This window comes from Delphinapterus leucas, chromosome 12 (assembly GCF_059928025.1).
Source record: "Delphinapterus leucas isolate spDelLeu-1000000601 "Yukka" chromosome 12, BTC_Dleu_Yukka2, whole genome shotgun sequence".
Taxonomy (NCBI): domain Eukaryota; kingdom Metazoa; phylum Chordata; class Mammalia; order Artiodactyla; family Monodontidae; genus Delphinapterus; species Delphinapterus leucas.
Genome location: NC_143140.1, coordinates 29,280,403 through 29,301,861, shown reverse-complemented (window position 1 = coordinate 29,301,861; position 21,459 = coordinate 29,280,403). Strand labels below are relative to the sequence as shown.

General features: G+C 41.0%; 1 protein-coding gene across 2 annotated transcripts in view; it reads left to right on the top strand.

Annotated features, from left to right (window-relative positions):
- Positions 1–21,393, top strand: part of GABRR1 (gamma-aminobutyric acid type A receptor subunit rho1) — a 53,185-nt gene extending 31,792 nt beyond the window's left edge. For both annotated transcript variants that reach the window (XM_022552581.3, XM_089921856.1), the window contains 4 exons: positions 1,903–2,043; positions 3,989–4,141; positions 6,702–6,898; positions 8,044–21,393. In XM_022552581.3, the coding sequence (XP_022408289.1) occupies positions 1,903–2,043; positions 3,989–4,141; positions 6,702–6,898; positions 8,044–8,337 (785 nt within the window). In that variant the 3' untranslated portion in view covers positions 8,338–21,393. The remainder of the gene's footprint in view (positions 1–1,902; positions 2,044–3,988; positions 4,142–6,701; positions 6,899–8,043) is intronic.
- Positions 21,394–21,459: the final 66 nt, after the last annotated feature.

Sequence of the window (21,459 nt, the reverse complement as noted above, 5' to 3'; positions counted from 1 at the left end):
AACTTCACACACACACACACACACACACACACACACACACACACACACACACACACACACACACACACACACACGCCCTGGAAAGTTAAACACCAGCCCCAGGAAGAGCAAGGCTGCGGCAGCATCCAGGACTAGCCGCTGGCATCTCTAGCTCTCTGCGAACCTGCCCCCGTGCCCCAATCTCTGCCAGAACGTTTCCTCTGATGGGCACAGTATGGACCCTCCCATGACTCCCATTCCTATACTTCTCCCGAACCAACACACACCCACTGCCACGTCTCAGCCTGTGTCAAAGTCCCGTAAGGAGTCATGTTGGCCCAGGGCACCTTGGTAAGTCTCCCCGGGAGGTGGTGGTGCAGCAGGGGTCCCCTGGCTCCAGTCATCCAGGGCCGAGGAGTGCAGGGACGTGGACCCGCAGGTAGCAGGGGCCACATGGACAGCTCTGCAGGGCGCTTAGTGTGGGATCAGGGGGAATAAACCCCAGGACCAAGGGGGTGACTGCTTCCTGCACCGCGGCTTTCCACCTGCTCTGTCCTTTAATCCTTCCAAGCTCCCTGTGATCTCCATTACACAGAGGAGGGGCGTAACAGAGCGAAGGACTAATTGTTGGCTCCAGACCTTGCTTTCCCCACAATACCCAGGCAGCAGCATCTGTCAGGGTTCCACCAGAGAAGCAGAACCATAGGAGATACACAGGGAGAGAGCTAGTACAGGGGACCGGAGCGCAGGGCTCGGTGATCACCTGCAAGGCAGGCCGTGGGGAAGGGCAGCCCGGGGACTCTCGGGCAGGAGCCCACCCTGTTGCCCACAGGTGGAATGTCTTCTTCCTCTGGGAAACCTCAGGTCCACTCTTTAGGCCTTTCAACTGATTGGATCAGGCCCACCCAGATTAATCTGGGTCATGGCCTTTACTTCACATGAACTGGTTGTGGATGTCACAACTACAAAGCATCTTCCCAGCAGCACCTGGATTGGTGTCGGATTGAATCACTGGGTTCTTACTATAGCCTGGCCAAGGGGACACGTGAAAGCAGCCATCACACAGGTCAAGGGTTAGAGGCAGAATAAAAGAGGAATAAAATAGAGCCTCAGGGAGCCCCCAGAAAGAACTGTTTACACACGAGCAGACTGGACCGGCAACCCCTGCGGGTTTTACCCCAGTTCTGCCCACGCAGCAGGTAGGTCTGCTTGGCTGGGGTAGACGGTGTGCTCAGCCAGGTGGGCAGGGTGGGGAAGTGTAGCGCCAGAGGGGAAGCAGTCCTCAGGGGAATCGCTTTGAGTCTACCCTGGGCAGGAGCAACTGGAAGCCTGCAGAGAAGGGACTTGTTCTGCTGCATCTCTTTATGGGTCCTTTCTTGCTGGAATGCAGCCCTCATTACCTGAGAGAGTGTTTAAAGGTATTTGCCGGGCTTCCCTGGTGGCGCAGCGGCTGAGAGTCCGCCTGCCGATGCAGGGGACGCGGGTTCGTGCCCTGGTCCGGGAAGATCCCACATGCTGCTAAAAACAAGAAAAGAACAACAAAGGTATTTGCCATCAATAATGCATCGTCACCCTTTGAAAGAAGAAAGGTGTAAATCACCCATGGTTTAGAAAGCTGAACCATATGAAATGTTGCCGCTATTTAACCTGCAAACAAATTTTTTAAAAGAGCAAATTGTAGTTTCTGGTCTACAAGTATAGCAATTTCATCTGGTTTAAGGCTGAATTGAGGGGTGAGCACTTTTGCAGCAATGATGATCATTTAGGCCTGAGGGCTTTGCCCTGATGACTTTTGGAAGGCCGAGGAGAATTAGATTTGTCTTTTTGGATTTACTTTTGCTTCATCTTATCCCAATCCCCACAGAGCCTCACAGACAGGCTCGTCGTCTTTCCTGGCGTCTGACGCTGTCTCTGTCCTTCCAGATGCCTACACGGAAGACGACCTCATGCTATACTGGAAGAAAGGCAATGACTCTTTAAAGACAGATGAGCGGATCTCACTCTCCCAGTTCCTCATCCAGGAGTTCCACACCACCACCAAACTGGCCTTCTACAGCAGCACAGGTGGGGGCGGGGCTAAGAGAGGGGCGGGGCATCCTCCATCTCAGAAAGCCTGTGAATTTGTGGTCAAGTGAGCAGAGCCTGTGCCACTTGGATTTGAAACCAAGGATCTGGACTTCTAGATCAGGTCTAGAGGGTGGTGAGCATTGGGTGGGGGTGATTTTTTGATACTTCCAAAGCATCAGAAGTGATAACCTAGAAAATGCTGGTAAGGGCTCCAACATAAACCCCATGGGGAGGTCTGTTTGAGACGACAGCATCGCCAGTTTAGCAGCAGGAATCTCACCCTGATATAACTCCCAGAGTGCCCTCTCCTATGGGCAAGAAATAGTCCAATTTCAGGTTTATTGTTTTCCATTCATGTTCTCTTGGCTTCAGCCCCTTTGAGTGCTTCTCTCTTAACCAATCCCCTCCTACCATACTGCTTGCACGACCCTCTTGGTGAGCCACGGTGCAGGAACTACTGGTCATTGGTCATTCTCTGTGGGCAGTATTGTTGCTTTCTGAACCAAGGGTCCTGCTTGGGCCCTTGCCAATCCTCCCCCCGCGCCGACGTTGCCTGAGGGCAGGCGCTGTGGTATTCCTCTTGGCAGCTGAGGTTACAGCTGAGCTTCACTCTCTCCAACCCTTGCCTCTTTCTTGACCAATTACCTTTCAGGCTGATTTTGCTCTAATCTTTATGCAGTTTCTGTTGCTAAAACATCGCATGGTTGACTACCCAGAGAAGTGCCACCGTTTGAGTCTCTCTGATCTGTAACAGAGGGCACTGCTCCCTTCCAACATGTGGCGATCCTGCGTCTCTTATCTTTTGCATACATAACCCACCAGTCTTGGTCCTTTGGGGGATCCCCCATTCCTTTGACTCTTAGCATTTTGACCTCCCTCCTTGCGTGAGTCCATTTCAGGCTGCTATAACAAAGTACTATAGACTGGGTAGCTTCCAAACAACAGAAATTTATTTCGCACAGTTCTGGAGACTGGGAAGTCCAAAATCAAGGTCCCAGCAGATTCAGTGTCTATGAGAGCCCGCTCCCTAGTTCAGAGACTCACTGTGTCCTCACATGGGGGAAGAGGCGACGGAGCTCTCTGAGACACATGTTATAAGGGCAGCAATCCCGTTCATGATGTAATCACCTCCCAAAGGCCCCACCTCCAAACACCATCACATAGAGGATTAGGTTTCAACACACGAGTTTGAGAAGGACACAGGCAGTCCGTAAGCACCTCCACAGTCACTTTTTGGAGCTGTTATAATTATAACCGTTGCACTAAAATTGTCCTGGATGCGAAGTTTTCTAGTTAATGTTGCCAAGTCCCCATTTTATTTTCAGCCCTCATCATGTCCAATTTATCCTGCCTTTTCCTCTCCTTCCACCATTCTCCTGTTCCTTTCAACTCCTCCCTGTAAGTTTTCCTTGTAAAGAACAACAGGGTGGAGCTAAAGCATAGCCTAAATGCATTGTTGTAGTTAGCTTGGTATTTTAACTTCAAACATATTTTCCCCCATAAGAAATCCAACGGGCGTTGTTAAATCCATACATCTCAAGCTTTAACGTGTACAGGAATCATGTGGGGAGGAGTGTTAAAAGGAGGTTCTGAGTCAGTAGGATCTGGGGCGGGGCCCGAGAGTCTGCATTTCCAACAAGCAACCAAGTGATGGCGGTACTGCTGAGCCCTGTGCTGTAGTTTGAGTAACAAGAGTCTTCAATGGCCTGGTTCCCTTTACGTACAGAATGAGGGCCAAAATTCCTTGAGATGGACTCACCCATGCGGTATGAGTTATTGTATAATCACTCTGTTCCATGGTTTTTCTCACTTCCCCTTTGTGAAGGTAGGGTAAGTTTCCAGGGAAGCATCTAAGGCATTTATGATTCTCTGAATAAAGTTTGTCCTATGAAGGAGCTGAGTGGCTCTGCTGTGTGTTCTCTTTTCTTCCTGTGTCCCCCAGGCTGGTACAACCGTCTCTACATTAACTTCACGTTGCGTCGCCACATCTTCTTCTTCTTGCTGCAAACCTACTTTCCCGCCACCCTGATGGTCATGCTGTCCTGGGTGTCCTTCTGGATCGACCGCAGAGCTGTGCCCGCCAGAGTCCCTTTAGGTAAGAAACCTCTCAAGTGCACATTCCAGATATCTGAAAATACAAGTAATTCCTTCCAGATAAAACCATTCTTTCCAAATTGGCCCTGAACCCCTGTTGGTATTATAACTTGGAAAAACTTTGTTATTCATTCACAGGTAAAATGCCACTATTAAGAATCTATGTAGCAGGAATTCCCTGGTGGTCCAATGGCTAGGACTCTGTGCTTTCATGGCTGAGGGCCCAGCTTCCATCTCTGGTCTGGGAACTAAGATCCCAAAAGCATTGAGGCCAAAAAAGAAAAAAAAACAAAACAAAACTATGCAGCAAAGCTGTTTCTAGGTCCCCATAGGTTCCCATGTAAACAACTCATCTTTAATCTTGTTAGAGCTGAGTTCTGGGGTGGGTGGTCCTGGTCTGTGGTGCTTTCTCTGCCCACCTGCCTAAGAAAGTCACATTCTGTAATGGGGTTTCTCCAAAGGTGGCCCAAGGGATCTTTGTGACAGTCTTTGGGGGAAATTGTTTAAAATGAAGAATCCGGGGTCCCATCTACATGTATAGGATCAGAAGCTCTGAGAGAGGACCAGGAATTTGCATTTTGAACAAGCTCCCCCAGTAATTTTTTTTTCTGTAAATGTTTTATATTTTGATTTGTATGGTAGTTATAGAAATATATATTCATTGAGCTCAATATTTAGGATTTATGCACTCTATTGTAAGCAAATTATTCTTCAATTTATCTCTCCGTTTTTAAAAATTTATTTTCTTTTGGCTGCATTGAGTCTTCATTGCTGCGCGCGGCTTTCTCTAGTTGCGGCGAGCGGGGGCTGCTCTTCGTTATGGTGCGCGGGCTTCCCATCGCGGTGGCTTCTCTTGTGGAGCTTGGACTCTAGGCGCGCGGGCTTCAGTAGTTGTGGCACGTGGGCTCAGTAGTTGTGGCTCGCAGGCTCCAGAGCGCAGGCTCAGTAGTTGTGGCGCATGGGCTTAGTTGCTCTGCGACATGTGGGATCTTCCCGGACCAGGGCTCGAACCCATGTCCCCTGGATTGGCAGGCGGTTTCTTAACCACTGTGCCACCAGGGAAGTCCCACATTCTTCAAGTTAAAGTCAGAAAACTAACCAGATTTTAGGAAGTCTCGCTTTTTTAATTGCTTGTCCAAATTTCTTTTTTTATTGTTATTTTTCCACTTTCTTGCGCATCTATTACCTTTTCCTGTCTTGACTGGTTTCTTCTTCTTACTCATTGATCTGTTGATCAAGTCTTCATGATCTTTTGCCTTGGTTCACAAAGATAAAAACACCTTATCATTGGTGTCTGTCACTGCTTTCAATCCATAAGGTAACATAGTAACAGCTAATACTAATTGTGAAGTGTTGGGCTGTTTTACATACATTATCCCACTTAATTCGCATAAAAAAAGCTCACGAACTAGCTATTATTATCATTGTTTCAGTGACCACCCCCCTATCCCGCCCCCGTAATTCCTATACATACTCAAGTCTGAGAATCCCTACTCTACAAGCCTTCCATCAACAGCTATTTGCTATCAACTCTCTTCCCCGCTTTAAATATCGCGCCCACTCCGCACACGGCACCATTGCTAATACGTCCAGGAGCTTCAAGGGAGAGATGACCCACCAGGTTTTAGTGAAATAGGATTGGCGCTGGCCCTTAAGATGACCCCAATCCGCTGTGATTTGGTGTTTGCCAAGCAAATGTTCTGAGCTTAATTTGAAATCTTGGGGAAATTTCCACTGACAGATGCCCTGGCCTTTAACGGTTGTTCTGTAGCTTGAACAGTTACTGTGCTCAATAAATAAACATTCTAGTTTGAAAAATCTGTTTCCCATAAATGAGGTTAACATCATTCTTGGTAAAATTGACTGAGTCCTCAAGTCAACATGGCAGAATGCGCAGCCAGGTGCAGCATAGTGGGATGGGGCTCTGCCAGAGGTGCCCTGACAGCTGGTAATAGAGGCCCAGGACTGCAAGATTCTACACCAGCAACGAGGGCACAAAGATTAAAATAAAACTTGTGTACCTTTTTCCCCTTTTTTGGAGAAGGAGTTACAAGAAATATACATACCTGCTCATATATGCAATCTTTGTTTTTTTATTCATTTATTTTATTTACTTTTTATTTTATTTACTTTTTATTTATTTACTTGCGGGATCTCAGTTCCCCGACCAGGGATTGAATCCGGGTCAGGGCAGTGATAGCCCGGAATCCTTACCGTTAGGCCACCAGGGAAGTCCCCTGCAATCTTTGTTTTGAGCAATTGAATGGGAAGACCCTGCCAACCTGTCAGGGGCTCTCTGCAGAAGAACAGAGTGATGCAAAGGCTGTGATGAAGATGCAGGGACACAGAGCCGGGAGAGGGTGAGCACGGGGGATGGAGAAACAGGAGAAGCTTCATAAAAGCTAAAACTGGAAAGGTGAGCAGGTGTTTGCTAGACAGAGGGGGCAGGGATGGAGACATTCTAGGCTAGAGGAGCAGGTGGGAGAAAGAACAGAGGCACGAAGCCATCCAGTGGGTTTGGTGAAAGACAAACCCATGCTTCTTTCTCACTGTGTCTGCAGGGATCACCACGGTGCTGACCATGTCCACCATCATCACGGGTGTGAACGCCTCCATGCCCCGCGTATCCTACATCAAGGCCGTGGACATCTACCTCTGGGTCAGCTTCGTGTTCGTGTTCCTCTCGGTGCTGGAGTATGCGGCCGTCAACTACCTGACCACCGTGCAGGAGAGGAAAGAGCGGAAGCCGCAGGAGAAGGTGACTTTACCATGAGCTGGAGTGTCTGCCCTGGAATGGGCACCTGGACTAGCTCTGGACCCTGGCCAGGTCCAACCTCCTCTGTAAGAGGAGGGGGTGTCATGGGACAATGACACCCCCTCCTCCACCTACTTCATGGGTTGGTGTGAAGAGCAAACAAAAACGGTGTGAAATTTACTCTGGGCTTCTTTCATTCATTCAAATATTTATTTGGCACCTACCATATACCAGGAGCTGTTAAGCCAAGTTAACTAAGACGTGGTCCCTTTAATCTTGGTGGTGTTGGTAGTTTAGTGATAAAAATAAATGGCAGTTCAACACAGTGGAACAAATGACTTATGAACGTAGAGGTATCATAAAAGAAACTTCCAGGAATTTCTTTTTCCAAGACATTCTTTTTAATAGTGGTATAATAAATGGCTTGGATGTAACATGATTTATTCCCCTATTAATGGGCAGTATAGTTTCCATTTTTTGCCACTATAATAAATGCTTCAATAAACATTATATATATAAACATATATAATATATATTATACATATATATTTATATATATATAAAAGCTTCCAGGGAAACATATCCTCCATTCTAGGAAATTTTCCTCCACATATGACCTCATACATCTCCCATCACTTCCCAGATCATCTTCCCTCCTACCTGGTTTCCCTTTCATCCTCCTGTCTGCAATTCAATGGTTATCTCCTCCAGAAAACTCTAGCTACATAGGAGGAACTATCCCCACAATGCCACACCTTTCAAATTCCCCCCCATCCCTCCCCCCCCACCCCGCCGCGCTCTCTCTCTCTCTCTCTCTCTCTCTCTCACACACACACACACACACACACACATATGCAATAATTGTAAACATTTTTATCAGGGCTCATATCGGTTTATGATCTCATGGAGAACATGCCGATTATCTGATCATGAACCTTCTTGTGCATCTCTGATATGACGTGATGTTTCCTAACAGTTGATGGGTTACCTGCTGTTTTAGAATGTTTACTGTGCCACCACCATTATTCCCCCAAACCCATAATAAAAACTAGAAAAAGGCAATGCTCTCCACTAGGCAGCTTCTTTGGAAGGGCTTCTGAGAGAGGATGCTGAGCTCACATCCCAACGTGCGTTTGCTGTGTCCGCAGCTTCCCTGCACCTGCGGGTTGCCTCAGCCACACGCGGTCCTGCTGGACGGCAGCTACAGTGATGGGGAGGTGAATGACCTGGGCAACTACACGCCCGAGAACGGAGACAAGCCAGACAGGATGATGGTGCAGCTGACGCTGGCCTCGGAGAGGAGCTCCCCACAGAGGAAAAGCCAGAGGAGCAGCTACGTGAGCATGAAGATTGACACTCATGCCATTGATAAATACTCCAGAATCATTTTTCCAGCTGCATACATCTTATTCAATTTAATATACTGGTCAATTTTCTCATAAATGCCTGTAATTCTATAAATTTCACATTCTTCTATATGTACTACAGAAATACCTGAATGATGAAAAATAACTTAAGGTTATGATGAAAAGAAAGTTCACAGTACCCACCCTTCTCCACCTTTCCAAAACTACTGACAAGATACCTACGGTTTAACTTGCACTTACTGACCACCTATTGTGTACACAGCATTATACTCAGTGCTGCAGGTATAAACACCCATAGCAAATGACGACAGGTGTTACTGAGATCCCCTAGAAAAGCACGCTGCCAGTGAGGTGGGCACACTGTGGTTCAACCTCTTTTAGACCCTAAATGCTTATTCATATGAACCATGTCCCTTACGTGAGTGTCATTCTATTCTCTGGACCAAGTGGAACTGGGAAGCACCTAAAGTTCATTTACATGGAACATACATGCACCTAAACCCCACTTTGATCAAAATTCATACTTGTTTATAGCCTCTTACCTATTTTATATGCATCTCCTCATGTTGATTTCAATACAAGGCAATACTAATATTCCTCCTTTCATTTACCTCTTGTGGTTCCTGAGGTTTTACCTCTTCACCAGAAAAGCTCTTTTGATTGGGTGCAATGGCTTCTGACTTGGGTAGGAAATTTCCCTGGCAGGGCAACTTTGAAGAAGAGGGTATATGCATGCATTTTGTCAGTTTTGTCATAGAGGTAACTAGCCTAGAAAACTTGTGTGTAAGTGTTCCCTGTTTAATAGTTACTGCTTCATGGATCTCCACCTTGGAGCATGTCCAAGTTCAAAGTGAAGTCAGTAATGTGATATCTTCACTGAGGAACTTGGGAATAGACTGATTTTTTCCTGCATAAACTTTTCAAGGAAATGCATAATTTGGGACTACCTGTAACTCTTTAGGATGAGAAATACACGGTTTCTGAATTTTGAAAAAAGAAACAGGAGCACATCACTGGTCATCTCCATTTATACTCAGTGAATACCAGCATTTTCTGTGAACCAGAAAACAATGGCCACTGATGTAAGAGCATGGGATAAAGGAGAGTGTTCTATTATTTAAAAAACAAATAGCTATTCATACCATATATCTACAGGATCAACCCCTACCAAACTTATCCCAACAGCATTTGTTTGAAACTCAACTAAATTCTGTACACAGTAATGCCATTTTTACTCCAAAGTTAATTTGACTGATCCCTATACTAAATAATATCATGTTATTTCTTAATGAGGGCTATACTTTAATCTTTAAAAAGACCCAAATTTGCAGAAAGCCTAATTACAAGGCAATCTCCCATTTCTTCCAATAAAAGCTCATCAAAAAAAAAAAAAGATTTTTTAGCAAACTCTAGTAGAAAAACGTAAAGGAATATAGATGAAATAGCTGAACGTCAACTTTTAATATTAAAAAATATTTTTAGAACATTACCTTTTTCATGCTTATTTTATGAAACAATTTCAATCAAACTTCACAAACATCTTTGCCACTTGCTTTGTCCTCATGAGCAAGGCCACTTTAAACCATCTGGCAGGTTTCTGGGGCACGTAATCTGAACTTCCATCTACGCCATTTGGGAAACTCCACCATTCGAATCAACATATAGGATGCTGTATTAGTCTGCTCAGGCCGCCAGAGCAAAGTACCGTTGACTGGGCAGCTTAAACAACAGAAATTTATTTTCTTTCAATTCTGGAGGCTGGAAGTCCGAGATCAAGGTGTCAGCAGGTTTGGTTTCTCCTGAGGCCTCTTACCTTGGCTGGCAGACGGCCGCCTTCTTGCTGTGTCTTCACATGGCTTTTTTCTCTGAATACATGCATCCCTGGTGTCGCTTCCTTTTCTTTTAGGGACAGTAGTCATGCTGGATTAGAGCCCAGCCCTTATGATCTCATTTAACCTAAATTACCTCTTTAAAGGCCCTATCTTTTAATAAGTTGCACTGGGGGGTGAGGGCTTCAACATACGAATTTGGGGAGGACACAATTCAGCCCATAACAGATGCCCATGGGAATTATTCAGCTGCATAATAGTGATATCCAGTGCATCTTATAGGTATTTACTCTTGATCTTTGCAACATAATCATATACAGTATTGTTTTTTAAACTTATCTTTAAAAGGCTGGTTTACATTGATATCTATACTAGTGATTATGAAGAATAAGTTATTAAATTCATGTTGTTTCTTTGCTATCTTTTCTAGCAATTCTCTCAGGTGACCTCTACAAGCATTTAAAAGTAGCATCGACTGAGGTGATTTCCATGGTAATGTTTCCCCAAGACAGTACTTTGCTCTCAAAGCTATGTAACTGAGAGAGAACTCTGTAATTTGACTTTGTAAAGACCCAAATACAAAGCAACTCCCTTTTCTGATAATTTTGGAGAAAACCTCGCCTTATATGTGGGCATCTATAGTACTTAATCAACTTTTGCTGGCATGACTCGAGAGTAGGAAGATTTGGTTAATAATACTGTCTGGTTAATATGCAGGTACCATATGGCCATATTGAATAATTAATTTTTAAAGAGTTAAAATACTGTAAAATACACTTGACTAAAACTATATCAAAAATAATTTATTCTCTGTTGGATAGTTCAAAAGGCACTGCAGGAGTCTGAGGGTTTCTTATTATTGTTGTGATACAATGTGGACATCACAAAGACGTGCAGAGTGTTAGCCAAGAGAGCACTGGGGCTCGTCAGACCAGCTTTTATTTCACGGCAATATTCTCTTCCTGTGTTTTATGTTCCTAACCAATATTCTTTAGTTTTTTCATAATTCATATTTCATAGAGAAGTGTAGTGATCCTAGGTTTTAGAGAGAATAAAAAATGGAAACTACCTAAGTGTCCATTGACAGATGAATGGATAAAGATGTGGTATATGTATTACACAGTGGAATACTACTCAGCCATAAAAAATAACAAAGTCTTGCCATTTGCAACAACATGGGTGGGCCTAGAGGGAATTACGCTAAGCAAAATAAGTCAGACAGGGAAAGACAAATACCGTATGATCTCACATATATGTGGAATCTAAAAACAAGACAAAAACACACAAAAAATGAACAAGCAAAATAAAACAGAACCAAACGGATAGATACAGAGATCAGATTAGTGGTTACCAGAGGGGAAGGGGTTGGGAGGGTGGGAGAAATGGGTGAAGGGGCTCAACCATACGGTGATGGATGGTAACTAGACTTGTGGCGGTGATCACTTTACAGTGTATACTGATGTTGAATTATAATACTGTACACCTGAAACTTACACTTAAAGAAAAAAAAGGTTAATAACAATGAAACCTCACATTTGTAAAACCCAGTTTTATTAAAAAAAGGAAAAAGTGCTTTCACGTTCGCTGTTTCATTTGAAGCTGAATGAGGAAATTTTAAAGGCAGAGAAAGACTGACTGGCATGTATTGATAACATGGCTAACAGGTAGAAGACTCCTAACCCAGTTCTCATTCACCTTATTACAGATAATGAATACTGAACAAGTAAACAAACTGTCACACACAATACATAAACATTAGTATAAGGGGGCTTCCCTGGTGGTGCAGTGGTTGAGAATCTGCCTGCTAATGCAGGGGACACGGGTTCGAGCCCTGGTCTGGGAGGATCCCACATGCCGTGGAGCAACTAGGCCCGTGAGCCACAACTACCGAGCCTATGTGTCTGGAGCCTGTGCTCTGCAACAAGAGAGGCAGCGATAGTGAGAGGCCCACACACTGCGATGAAGAGTGGCCCCCACTCACCACAACTAGAGAAAGCCCTCGCACAGAAATGAAGACCCAACACAGTCAGCCATTAAATAAATAAATAATAAATAACTAAATAAAAATAATAAATTAATAATAAATATAAATAAATAAAAATAAATAAATAAATAGCCAAGCATTTGAAGCCCTTTTTAAAACAACAACAAAAACAAAACATTAGTATGAGGAAATTTTGTTTTACCAGTGGCACCTTTTTATCTATTCCTTCATTCAGCAAGTAATTCTGAGCACCTACTATGTAGCATGCAATGTTCAAGACCAGTGCTTCTTAAACCATCTGTGGTGAAGGACCAGTTTGTTTAATTATTTTATATTTCCAATCCAGTGGAGAATTCCTCACAATCCCAGGTCTGAGCCTGCATTCCACCCTTTAGGAACACGGGCTTGTGGGTTTGACCATGGTGCTCAAAACCGTGTGTGGATGTGAGTCACAACGATCACAATAAAGTATGTGGAGAAAGAACAATTTCATTTTGATGTTATTAAGAACAACTGTTACAACTGAGTTTCTGTGTATGGGAAATTCCCATATCTGCAGTAATAAGGAAGCACATTATCCAGTGAGCACACCAATAACGTTAGAATAACACCATTTAGTTAGGTTCAGTATTATCACAATTCTCAAAATAATGGGACGCTTTAACTTTTCAATTTCATATTCTGAATTTAATTTTAATCTATTTTCTTTCAATCATTTTTTAGTATTAGTTCCTTTGTGTGGAAGGAGACATCTTTGATTTTTCTTGACATCAGAGTATTTTATAAACTCTGTTTATTTCAAAAACAATTTACCTATTGGTGAGTTTAGTGGGTTTCAAGTAGCTCTTTTTTAAAAAAATAATTTACTTACTCATTTATTTTTGGTTGCATTGGGTCTTTGCTGCTGCACGAGGGCTTTCTCTAGTTGCGGGGAGCAGGGGCTAACTCTTCATTGCGGTGCGCGGGCTTCTCATTATGGTGGCTTCTCTTGTGGCAGAGCATGGGCTTCAGTAGCTGCAGCAAGTGGGCTCAGTAGTTGCAGCATGCAGGCCCCAGGGTGCGTGGGTTTCAGTAGTTGCGATGCATGGACTCAGTAGTTGCAGCGCACAGGCTCTAGAGTGCAGGCTCAGTAGTTGCGGTGCATGGGCTTAGTTGCTCCACGGCATGTGGGATCTTCCCGGACCAGGGCCTGAACCCGTGTCCCCTGCATTGGCAGGTGGATTCTTAACCACTGTGCCACCAGGGGAAGTCTCCAAGTGAGGGTTAAACACAACCCTAGTGACTATGAGATAAAATTCAATGCCTTTTGGGTCTATACGATCAATGTCTGACAGTTTGACTAGTCTGATCAATTGAACAGTAGCTTTGGCATTTTGTAGACTGAACCCTCCTTACTTATCTAAATTTTGATTCTCCAATTTATAAACGTTGTGATTCCCCGGTGGCTGGGGAAAAGCCATTGGAGCAAGAAAACTGGTGTTGGCAACAAATAAAATGTGAATTTTTTGTTGTTGTTGCAATGTAGAACCTAGATAAATATAAGTCCAGAACGTTGTCCCTAAAAATGATGGATTCCAAGGAAAAAGAAATTTTTGCAGAGGTCAACGTAATTGTTTGATAAGGATTAAATAAAGAGTCACGGAAGTTGCTTTAGGAATATTTCCTGGCTACTACAGCAAGATTTCCTTTGAGCAAAGGCCAAGTTTTAAATCTCACTCAGGCATGTTTTAACAGGATTCCACTTGTAATTTTCCAGTAGGTTTCTTTCTTAGAGCTATTGGAGAGCAACCAACTTTAGTATTGCCCAACTTAATGATACACCCAGAAAAACAGTTCAAGTATGAAAAAATGATAACTTAAAAAATTATCTGAAAATGATAATCTGAAAATTTCTCAGTCTTCACCCCAAATTGGCACCGTTTTCTCATGTTGTGCATCTGAATATAACTATCCTTATTTAAAAATCAATTTCAATGTTCTGGCTTTTCCCAAATATACCATGACTACAACTTAATATGAACTTAGTTAACATAGTTACTGGCTTTGCCGTTACAAATAGTTAACAATCTTTGCACAATGTTATTTAGTTATGAAATACGGCATGACTGTACTCCAATATATCTGGGAGCTAAAATCCAAGGATTTAAGCTACAGTATTACAACTATTTTCCCATTTTGTAATACTGTTCCATAATAAGATTTAATTACCATGGAATTCCTCAAGTTGGAGTTCCATTTTGGGGTAATCACTGCACCTCTTTTTAATTGGGACAAATGCAATTCCCAGAACAGTGCTGGCATTACCTAGGAACATGTTAGGAAAGCAGAATCTCAAGCTCCACCCCACACCCAGTTAGAACTTTTATTTTAACAAGTTCCCTAGGTGAGTCTTATGTGCATTCAAGTGAGCAAAGCACTGAACTAGGTTCGCCTAACCATATGCCTTTGAGTATCATTCACAAAAAGTGATATGAGAGCTGCATTTATACATTAATCAACTCAATATTGTGGACTTACTATATGTGATAAGCACTGTGTTCAGAGCTGTAGTTGAGTTGTTGATCTCATTCAGGTTGGTAAAGAACCCTCCTAAAGTCTACAGCCCTCAAGCACCAAACCCATATTAAAGAAACACAAATGCCTCTACAAAATAGGAAGAAATGTTTTTCCAGGAATATTTTAAAAATATTCCTCTACCACAAAGCTCAATTGAGTTAAAAATTTTTTTTAATTCGAAGGGAGTATGAATCTGAGTTACCAGAAATTTAAGTACAGATTTGGGAGGTGTATTTCCTTTCTTTTCCACCTTTATTTTGGTGGGGCAGGGGTAATTTGTAAAGTTCAAGTTATAAAAAGCAGAAAAAAACCCATTCATAATCCTATCAGCCATGGGCAAGTATTACTTCTCATCTTTTTTTCTATATAGTTTTATATAGTTGCCATCATATTTTAGATACAAATTGATATAGGTTCTTTTCCATGACATAGTATGACCATTTTTCCTACTAAAAACTCCCTGTATTTTGCAGCCAATAAAATCACTCCATACTATGGATGTACAAGGCAATCTTTTCTTTAACGTGGGATAAAAAATAATACTGTGATGAATATTCTTAAGCATATATTCTTGTCACACTCTAGATACTTCCTCATATTAACAATGAATGTATAGAATGGATGCTGATTTGAGACCAATACTCTTTGTTATGTTGAACAAACTGTGTAGTATAGTTTCAGGTCCTTAGCTTTTTAAGACTTTAAAAATCACAAAAGGTATTAAACTATACCTTAGTGGTATCTGATTCTGTGGAATAGTAACCCACTCAAACTAGCTTAAGAAGAAAAACACAGGAATTGCACAGACATGAAGTAAATAGAGGAAGAGCTGTGCCTGATGAGAACTGCAAAGATTTTAGACAGCTTCTCTTTCTAGGCAGTTACCTTTACAGTTTTCTGGTTGATTGCTTTATTTGCTATGAACAATGTCCTCTGCCCACACATGACATTCAGCTCCAGATTTGTTGACCTTAAAATTCCAGGGCTCATCATCACCTAAATGGCCTCACTTCAATTCTAAATTTCCAGGAGAGCTAATTCAAGAGTCTCTCCACCCTTATCAGAGTTCCATTTCAGTTTGTACAGGCCTTCTAGAGAGCTGAAAGAGGGTGAGCTGGCCCTTCAGGAGATGTGAAAGGAATTAGTAACCAGAGCTGGAATTAGATTTTTTTCTACTCAAACTACCCTGAGCTCAATGATGGCTGTCTGCAAATGAGGCCAGAATAAGGATCCTTCACACCGTTAAAAACAAATAAACAAACCCTCCAAATAACCAAAACATCAACAACTGGTTCAACATGAAGAACATGCTTCTGAATATGCAGAAAATATATTTCTTTGGCAGTGGGAATGGATAGATCAGGCCATATATTAATAGGTAATAAGTGTGGTTATGACATATTGGAGTGAGGACAGAAAACAAGTTTTATTAGTCAAATTATCTGTTATCATCTTAGAATAAGAAATTTGTGCTTTGTGCGTTAATTTCTAAGCCTTTGTAGCTTCTTCCCCTTGATTTTCTAAATTCATTTTTGTCCAACCTTGGATCAATGGAATAAATATTTAGGCCAGAACTTAAAAAGTGGCAGAGAGTGGGTGGGGTAACAGCAACATCAGAAGCTGGGGAACATGGGCTAAAATCTGATTGGAGACACCTACTTTATCTACTGGAGAGATAAAAATCCAAAATAACCGTGGTTGCAATCTCTTTCTGGCTGGGATTTTCTATCACAAACTCTTCTTATATACGTATTCTTTTACAAGGAAGCTTCTCTTAAGAAACACACAACCCACCTAAGTGGGTTTTGTGACTTGGGATAAATGGGCAGAAGCTAAAAGCTTTCTAAAGACAACGGGAGGACTTCCCTGGTGGCGCAGTGGTTAAGAATCCGCCTGCCAACACAGGGTACACAGGTTCAAGCCCCGGTCCGGGAGGATCCCACATGCCATGGAGCAACTAAGCCCGTGTGCCACAACTACTGAGCCTGCACTCTAGAGCCCGTGAGCCCCAACTACTGAGCCCACATGCTGCAACTACTGAAGCCCGTGTGCCTAGAGCCCATGCTCCACAACAAGAGAAGCCACTGCAACAAGAAGCCGGTGCACCACAACGAAGAGTAGCCCCCGCTCGCCACAACCAGAGAAAGCCCATGCGCAGCAACAAAGACCCAACGCAGCCAAAATAAATAAATAAATAAATTTATAAAAAAATAAAACTAAAGACAATGGGAGGTATACCAAACAGTTGCTATGGGTAACCGCTCCATCTCTAAAGAAACATTAGGCTGAACGATAACTTAGTATCCATCACCACTTTCAGAGATTAATGGGGCTTGGACAATAGTTTAAAACTTCAGGCTTCAACTGCATCTAAGTCTACTTCTTCAAAGGTGGCATCCTACCCCTCTATCAAGCTATAAGCAAACTTGAACTCTTTACTCACAATCAAGGGGTACTTAGGTTCACATCAAACTCTTTAAGGTCCTCATACACAACACATGATCCTCCTGCAGGGAATGACTCAGATCAGATGACAAGGCATGAAGTGGTCGTGAATCCTGAATCCGTATCATTTACAGGCAGCAACAATGCTTGGACCTAGAAGGCTTGGTATTCCTTGAATAAATTAAGCTCAAGTGGGAAAACATGAAGTTTTTGAACTGCTTTCCATTCTCTTGAGCCAAACAAAATATTGTCAGGCATTAGTGACACAACAAACAGATAAAAGTTCAAACTCTCTCAAATGCAATTTATTGTTTACCCACTGGGGCAATGTCTACTTAGTCTTTGACCTAAACGAGATTCTTGTCTATTTAAGACCTTGACCTGATATTCTTTTGTGTTTTGTATTTCTGAGGTTTATATTTTAAGGTGATTGGACGCTTTTATCCACTGAACCAACCAAAGCTAATCTTACATTTTAATCACTGGAAAAAAAGAACAGACTTGGACTCTATTTTGAAAGAAAGTTTCAACCAAACAACACAGACACCTTTAATTTTTCTTACGTGAGGCACTTATTCTTTAGCCATTGTTAAGAATCTAAAAACCTGCTCTACTGCATTTGAGTTATTACATGAAATTACTTTGTACTGAAGTTGAAAAATAATTTTTAAAGAAAATTCAATACTGTAATTATGTACCTACCTCTTACCATGTAAAACTTGCATTGGCATTTTTCAGCATCCGAGACTAGTAAAACATTTATTTTTAAACAAAAGAACTTAACTGTTCTTTTAAAATTCTCATATAAATAATACGTTTAAAGTTTAAAAGCAAATCAACATCTGTAATACTGATGCATGAGGGAATATAATATATCACACTGTATTTGGGTAACTGTGCTTTATCTTCATATATTTTTAAAACTCCTTAATTATGTTGAAAAAAACCCCAAGACCATTGCTATTTGATAAACATTTATTAACATTTTAGATTTTTTCATACATACTTTAATATGTATGTATTAAAATATTTTAAAAATGACTATGATCTGATGGTAGTAGAGACTGATTGCTTACTTGAAAAAATTATTTTATACATGTCAAAATGCATTATCCTCAACTATTTAATTGGTTTGTAAAATGCCTGAAGTATGTAAAAAAAATAAAGATGTAATTTTTCATACCTTACAGACTTATAAAGAGTTGCTAGCTGGCACAAAGACAATTAATTTATTTTACAATGAAAATTTACTTCGATAGTTTGAAGGCTAGCACTATGTAGGACATTTTCCAGAAGACCAGAGATGCTTCAGATAAAAAGAAATGTATAAAACACAGCTATCAGAAATGTTTTTTTAAAAAGAATATACTATAAAATAAGACAATCATTTTTTAAGAAAAGACTTTTCATATCGATTTCTTCTATTCAAACAGACTGACATGACTCAGGTATTTTTAAGTGTTTTAGAAACACTTCCTCAAAAATTTCCAAGACAGCAGCCTTCAGATGTTCCCTCAATCCCAGTGTGCTCAGATGAAGCAAATCTTATGAGAACTTACCACCAACCACAAGTTTTTTGGGGGCATGGACCATATCTTACTCTTTGTCTTCCCCCCAGTGCTTAGAAGTAGGCTCTCCTTGACAAACGTTCACTGAACTCCATTGCTGAAATTGTAACAGCAAAAATATCAACACAACTCATCAATAAATAAACAGTCCTTTGGAGGATTGTGGGAAATCAAAACACTTTCAGTTTATACAAGTATTCATAAAACACATGAAAATGTTCTAGTTTATCCTAAATGTCCCAGCCCTTATGAGTACTACACGAAGAAGCAATTAAAAGTGAAAATCTTCCTGAGTAGTTCATAAACTATGGGTAGTTTTTAAAACTGAATAGCAGTCTGAGAATTTTAAGAGGCAAGCTAAATATTAGCTATACTCAGTCTAATATAATTGTTCAGTATAATTGTTTTATACAGGCCCCATATTCAGTCAGGCCTGCTTTTAAAATTAAGTCACAAAAGAGAAAACATTTTCAATCTATAATTAAATTTAAACCATTAATTTGAATACCTTTAAAGTCTATTAATTTAACAAAGATAGCCAAACGTTGCTATTTGAGGAAAAGGCCTTTCGTTCAGCCTGTGAACAGTGAAAGTTAAAAAAAAAAAAAAAAAAAAAAAAGGCATGTAATAAAAGCATTTTCCATAAAAACAAAGATACCTCAAGCAGGTCCACCTATATCTCTAGTTTAGGTCAGAAACTAATTCAATATTTAAAAAATTATATTATTTTAAACTTTACATGAACTCAGCTTGGCCTGTTTTTTTCCAGATGAGTCAGGTTTTAGTGTACTTGAAGGAAATTAAGCATATTGAGAAGACAATGGCTTCAAAGAACATACAATCTAGTGGAGGAATAACACACAATCACTGAATCCAAGTGACAGTAAAGTGTCATCATTCAAATTAATTCTGGGAGAAAAACTTAGTTGCCCCCTTCCTCAAAATCAAGACACAAAATTTTGAAAAAGTCCTATTCATGTGTCAACCTCCTAAAAATAAATATTCATCTTTTAAATATAAAGAGCTATATATAACCCTTTTTATCTAGAAGTGACACTGTTCTCCTGTAATCGAGTGCTTCCCCATTTATCTTCCAAAATCTTTGGAGACTTAATCCAAAATATGAGGACTAATCAATAATGATAATTTAAGTATAAATGTTTATGAAAATTTAGCACATTCCAAACATGCCATTGAAGTATGAGGATAAAGAACGAACTTAGTTCCAAAAGGAAAAACTACCATTACAAATGAAGTAGTCTCCCAAATTCAAATGGCAGAGTGAAGATTAGCTACAATTGTTCCTCTGGACAGATTTTTTGACTCAGCATTTATTTATGTTATTTATTTACACTTTTCAGTGTAATATGGCTCAGTTAATTCATTGATATATAAAAAGGGATTTAAAAAGTCTGAATTATATTAAATAACTTAAAGTAAAATAATGTAAAATGTCAAGGTGAGATCTGGGGAAAAAAAATACATACTTCTAGATAGACTCTGGAGCATCTCAACCTCTTTTCTGACATGATAAATCCAGGACATATTTCAATGGGTAATCCCATATTTTGACCAAGTTTTTTAAATGTTGAAAGGAAAACAAAATCTTACAGAAACTCCGAAGGGACAGAAATCTTAGCGGTATTGTCAACATTACCTCCTCTGACTGGGTTGTGGCGGATAGCACTGGTACAGACTGTACCTCTCCCCTGCACATCAGCAGCAACTCGACACCTTGCTCTCTCATGCAGGATGCTTATCAGAACACAAGTGAATCGGCAACAACAGAAAGCTAACCTGACATTTTCTCTAATTCGGTTTTAAAAAGTAAATTCATCACAAATACTTTGTATGAGTAACAATAAACTTGTGACAGTTCACAAGAGACAGGAGAATATGTGTGTCAGGACACCGGTTAACAATCACTGTTCTAGAATTTTAGCGAGGCTTTAGAAAATAAAACCACATTCCTTAGAGTGCAGGATTTATATAAGGAATTTGAAGCTTGTAGTTGAGAAATGTATTAAATTGATAATTAGGAAACTAATTCTGTTTTTATAAACCAGAGGTCTTGGACATATCCAATTCTCAGCGTGAAGCCTTTGTTGATCCCTCTTCTGTTTGTAAAGTACATACCAACCATGCCTGTTTGAGGTTATAAATAATCAGAGTGTCATGGAGGATCATGTTCTAAAAGCTGATGTGAAGGGTTAGAAGAACAGCTTGCACAGAGGACAGCCTTAAGGCAGCAGGGTAGCTGTATCCCAGAACAAAGTAAATGCTAAAAGAAAGCAAACTTCGAAAGAGCCAGAACCCTCAATGAGGAGAAACCACTGATGCATTATAATGGTCAACACAGAGCACTGCTGTCTAAATCCCTTTCTTAATGTTTTCAGTTCAGAGGCTTCAAGTTTTCTTCTAGGAGAAGATCTGATTATATGATGTAGTCAAAGAGAAACAGTTTTTATTTTACTGTTACATAGGATGGGCTGGCAAACTTTATCTTACAAAGGGCCAGATTGTAAATATTTTAGGTTTCGCAGGTCAAACGATCTGGTCTCTGATGCTTTATTTTTTTCTACAACCCTTTAAAAATGTACAGACCATTTCCAGAATGCTAGCCATACAGAATCAGGCTGCTTGCCAAATCAGGCCGCAGTCTGCAGACCTCTGATGCAGAAGAAAAGCAATTCTCAACTACTAACTCTCCACTCAAATTCCCTTCTCCTTGTTTCAACTTTAAATAATTTCAGATAGAATAGGAACTAGAGGTTTAAAGGACTGTAAGGATGAGGGATCTAATCTAACTTTCCAA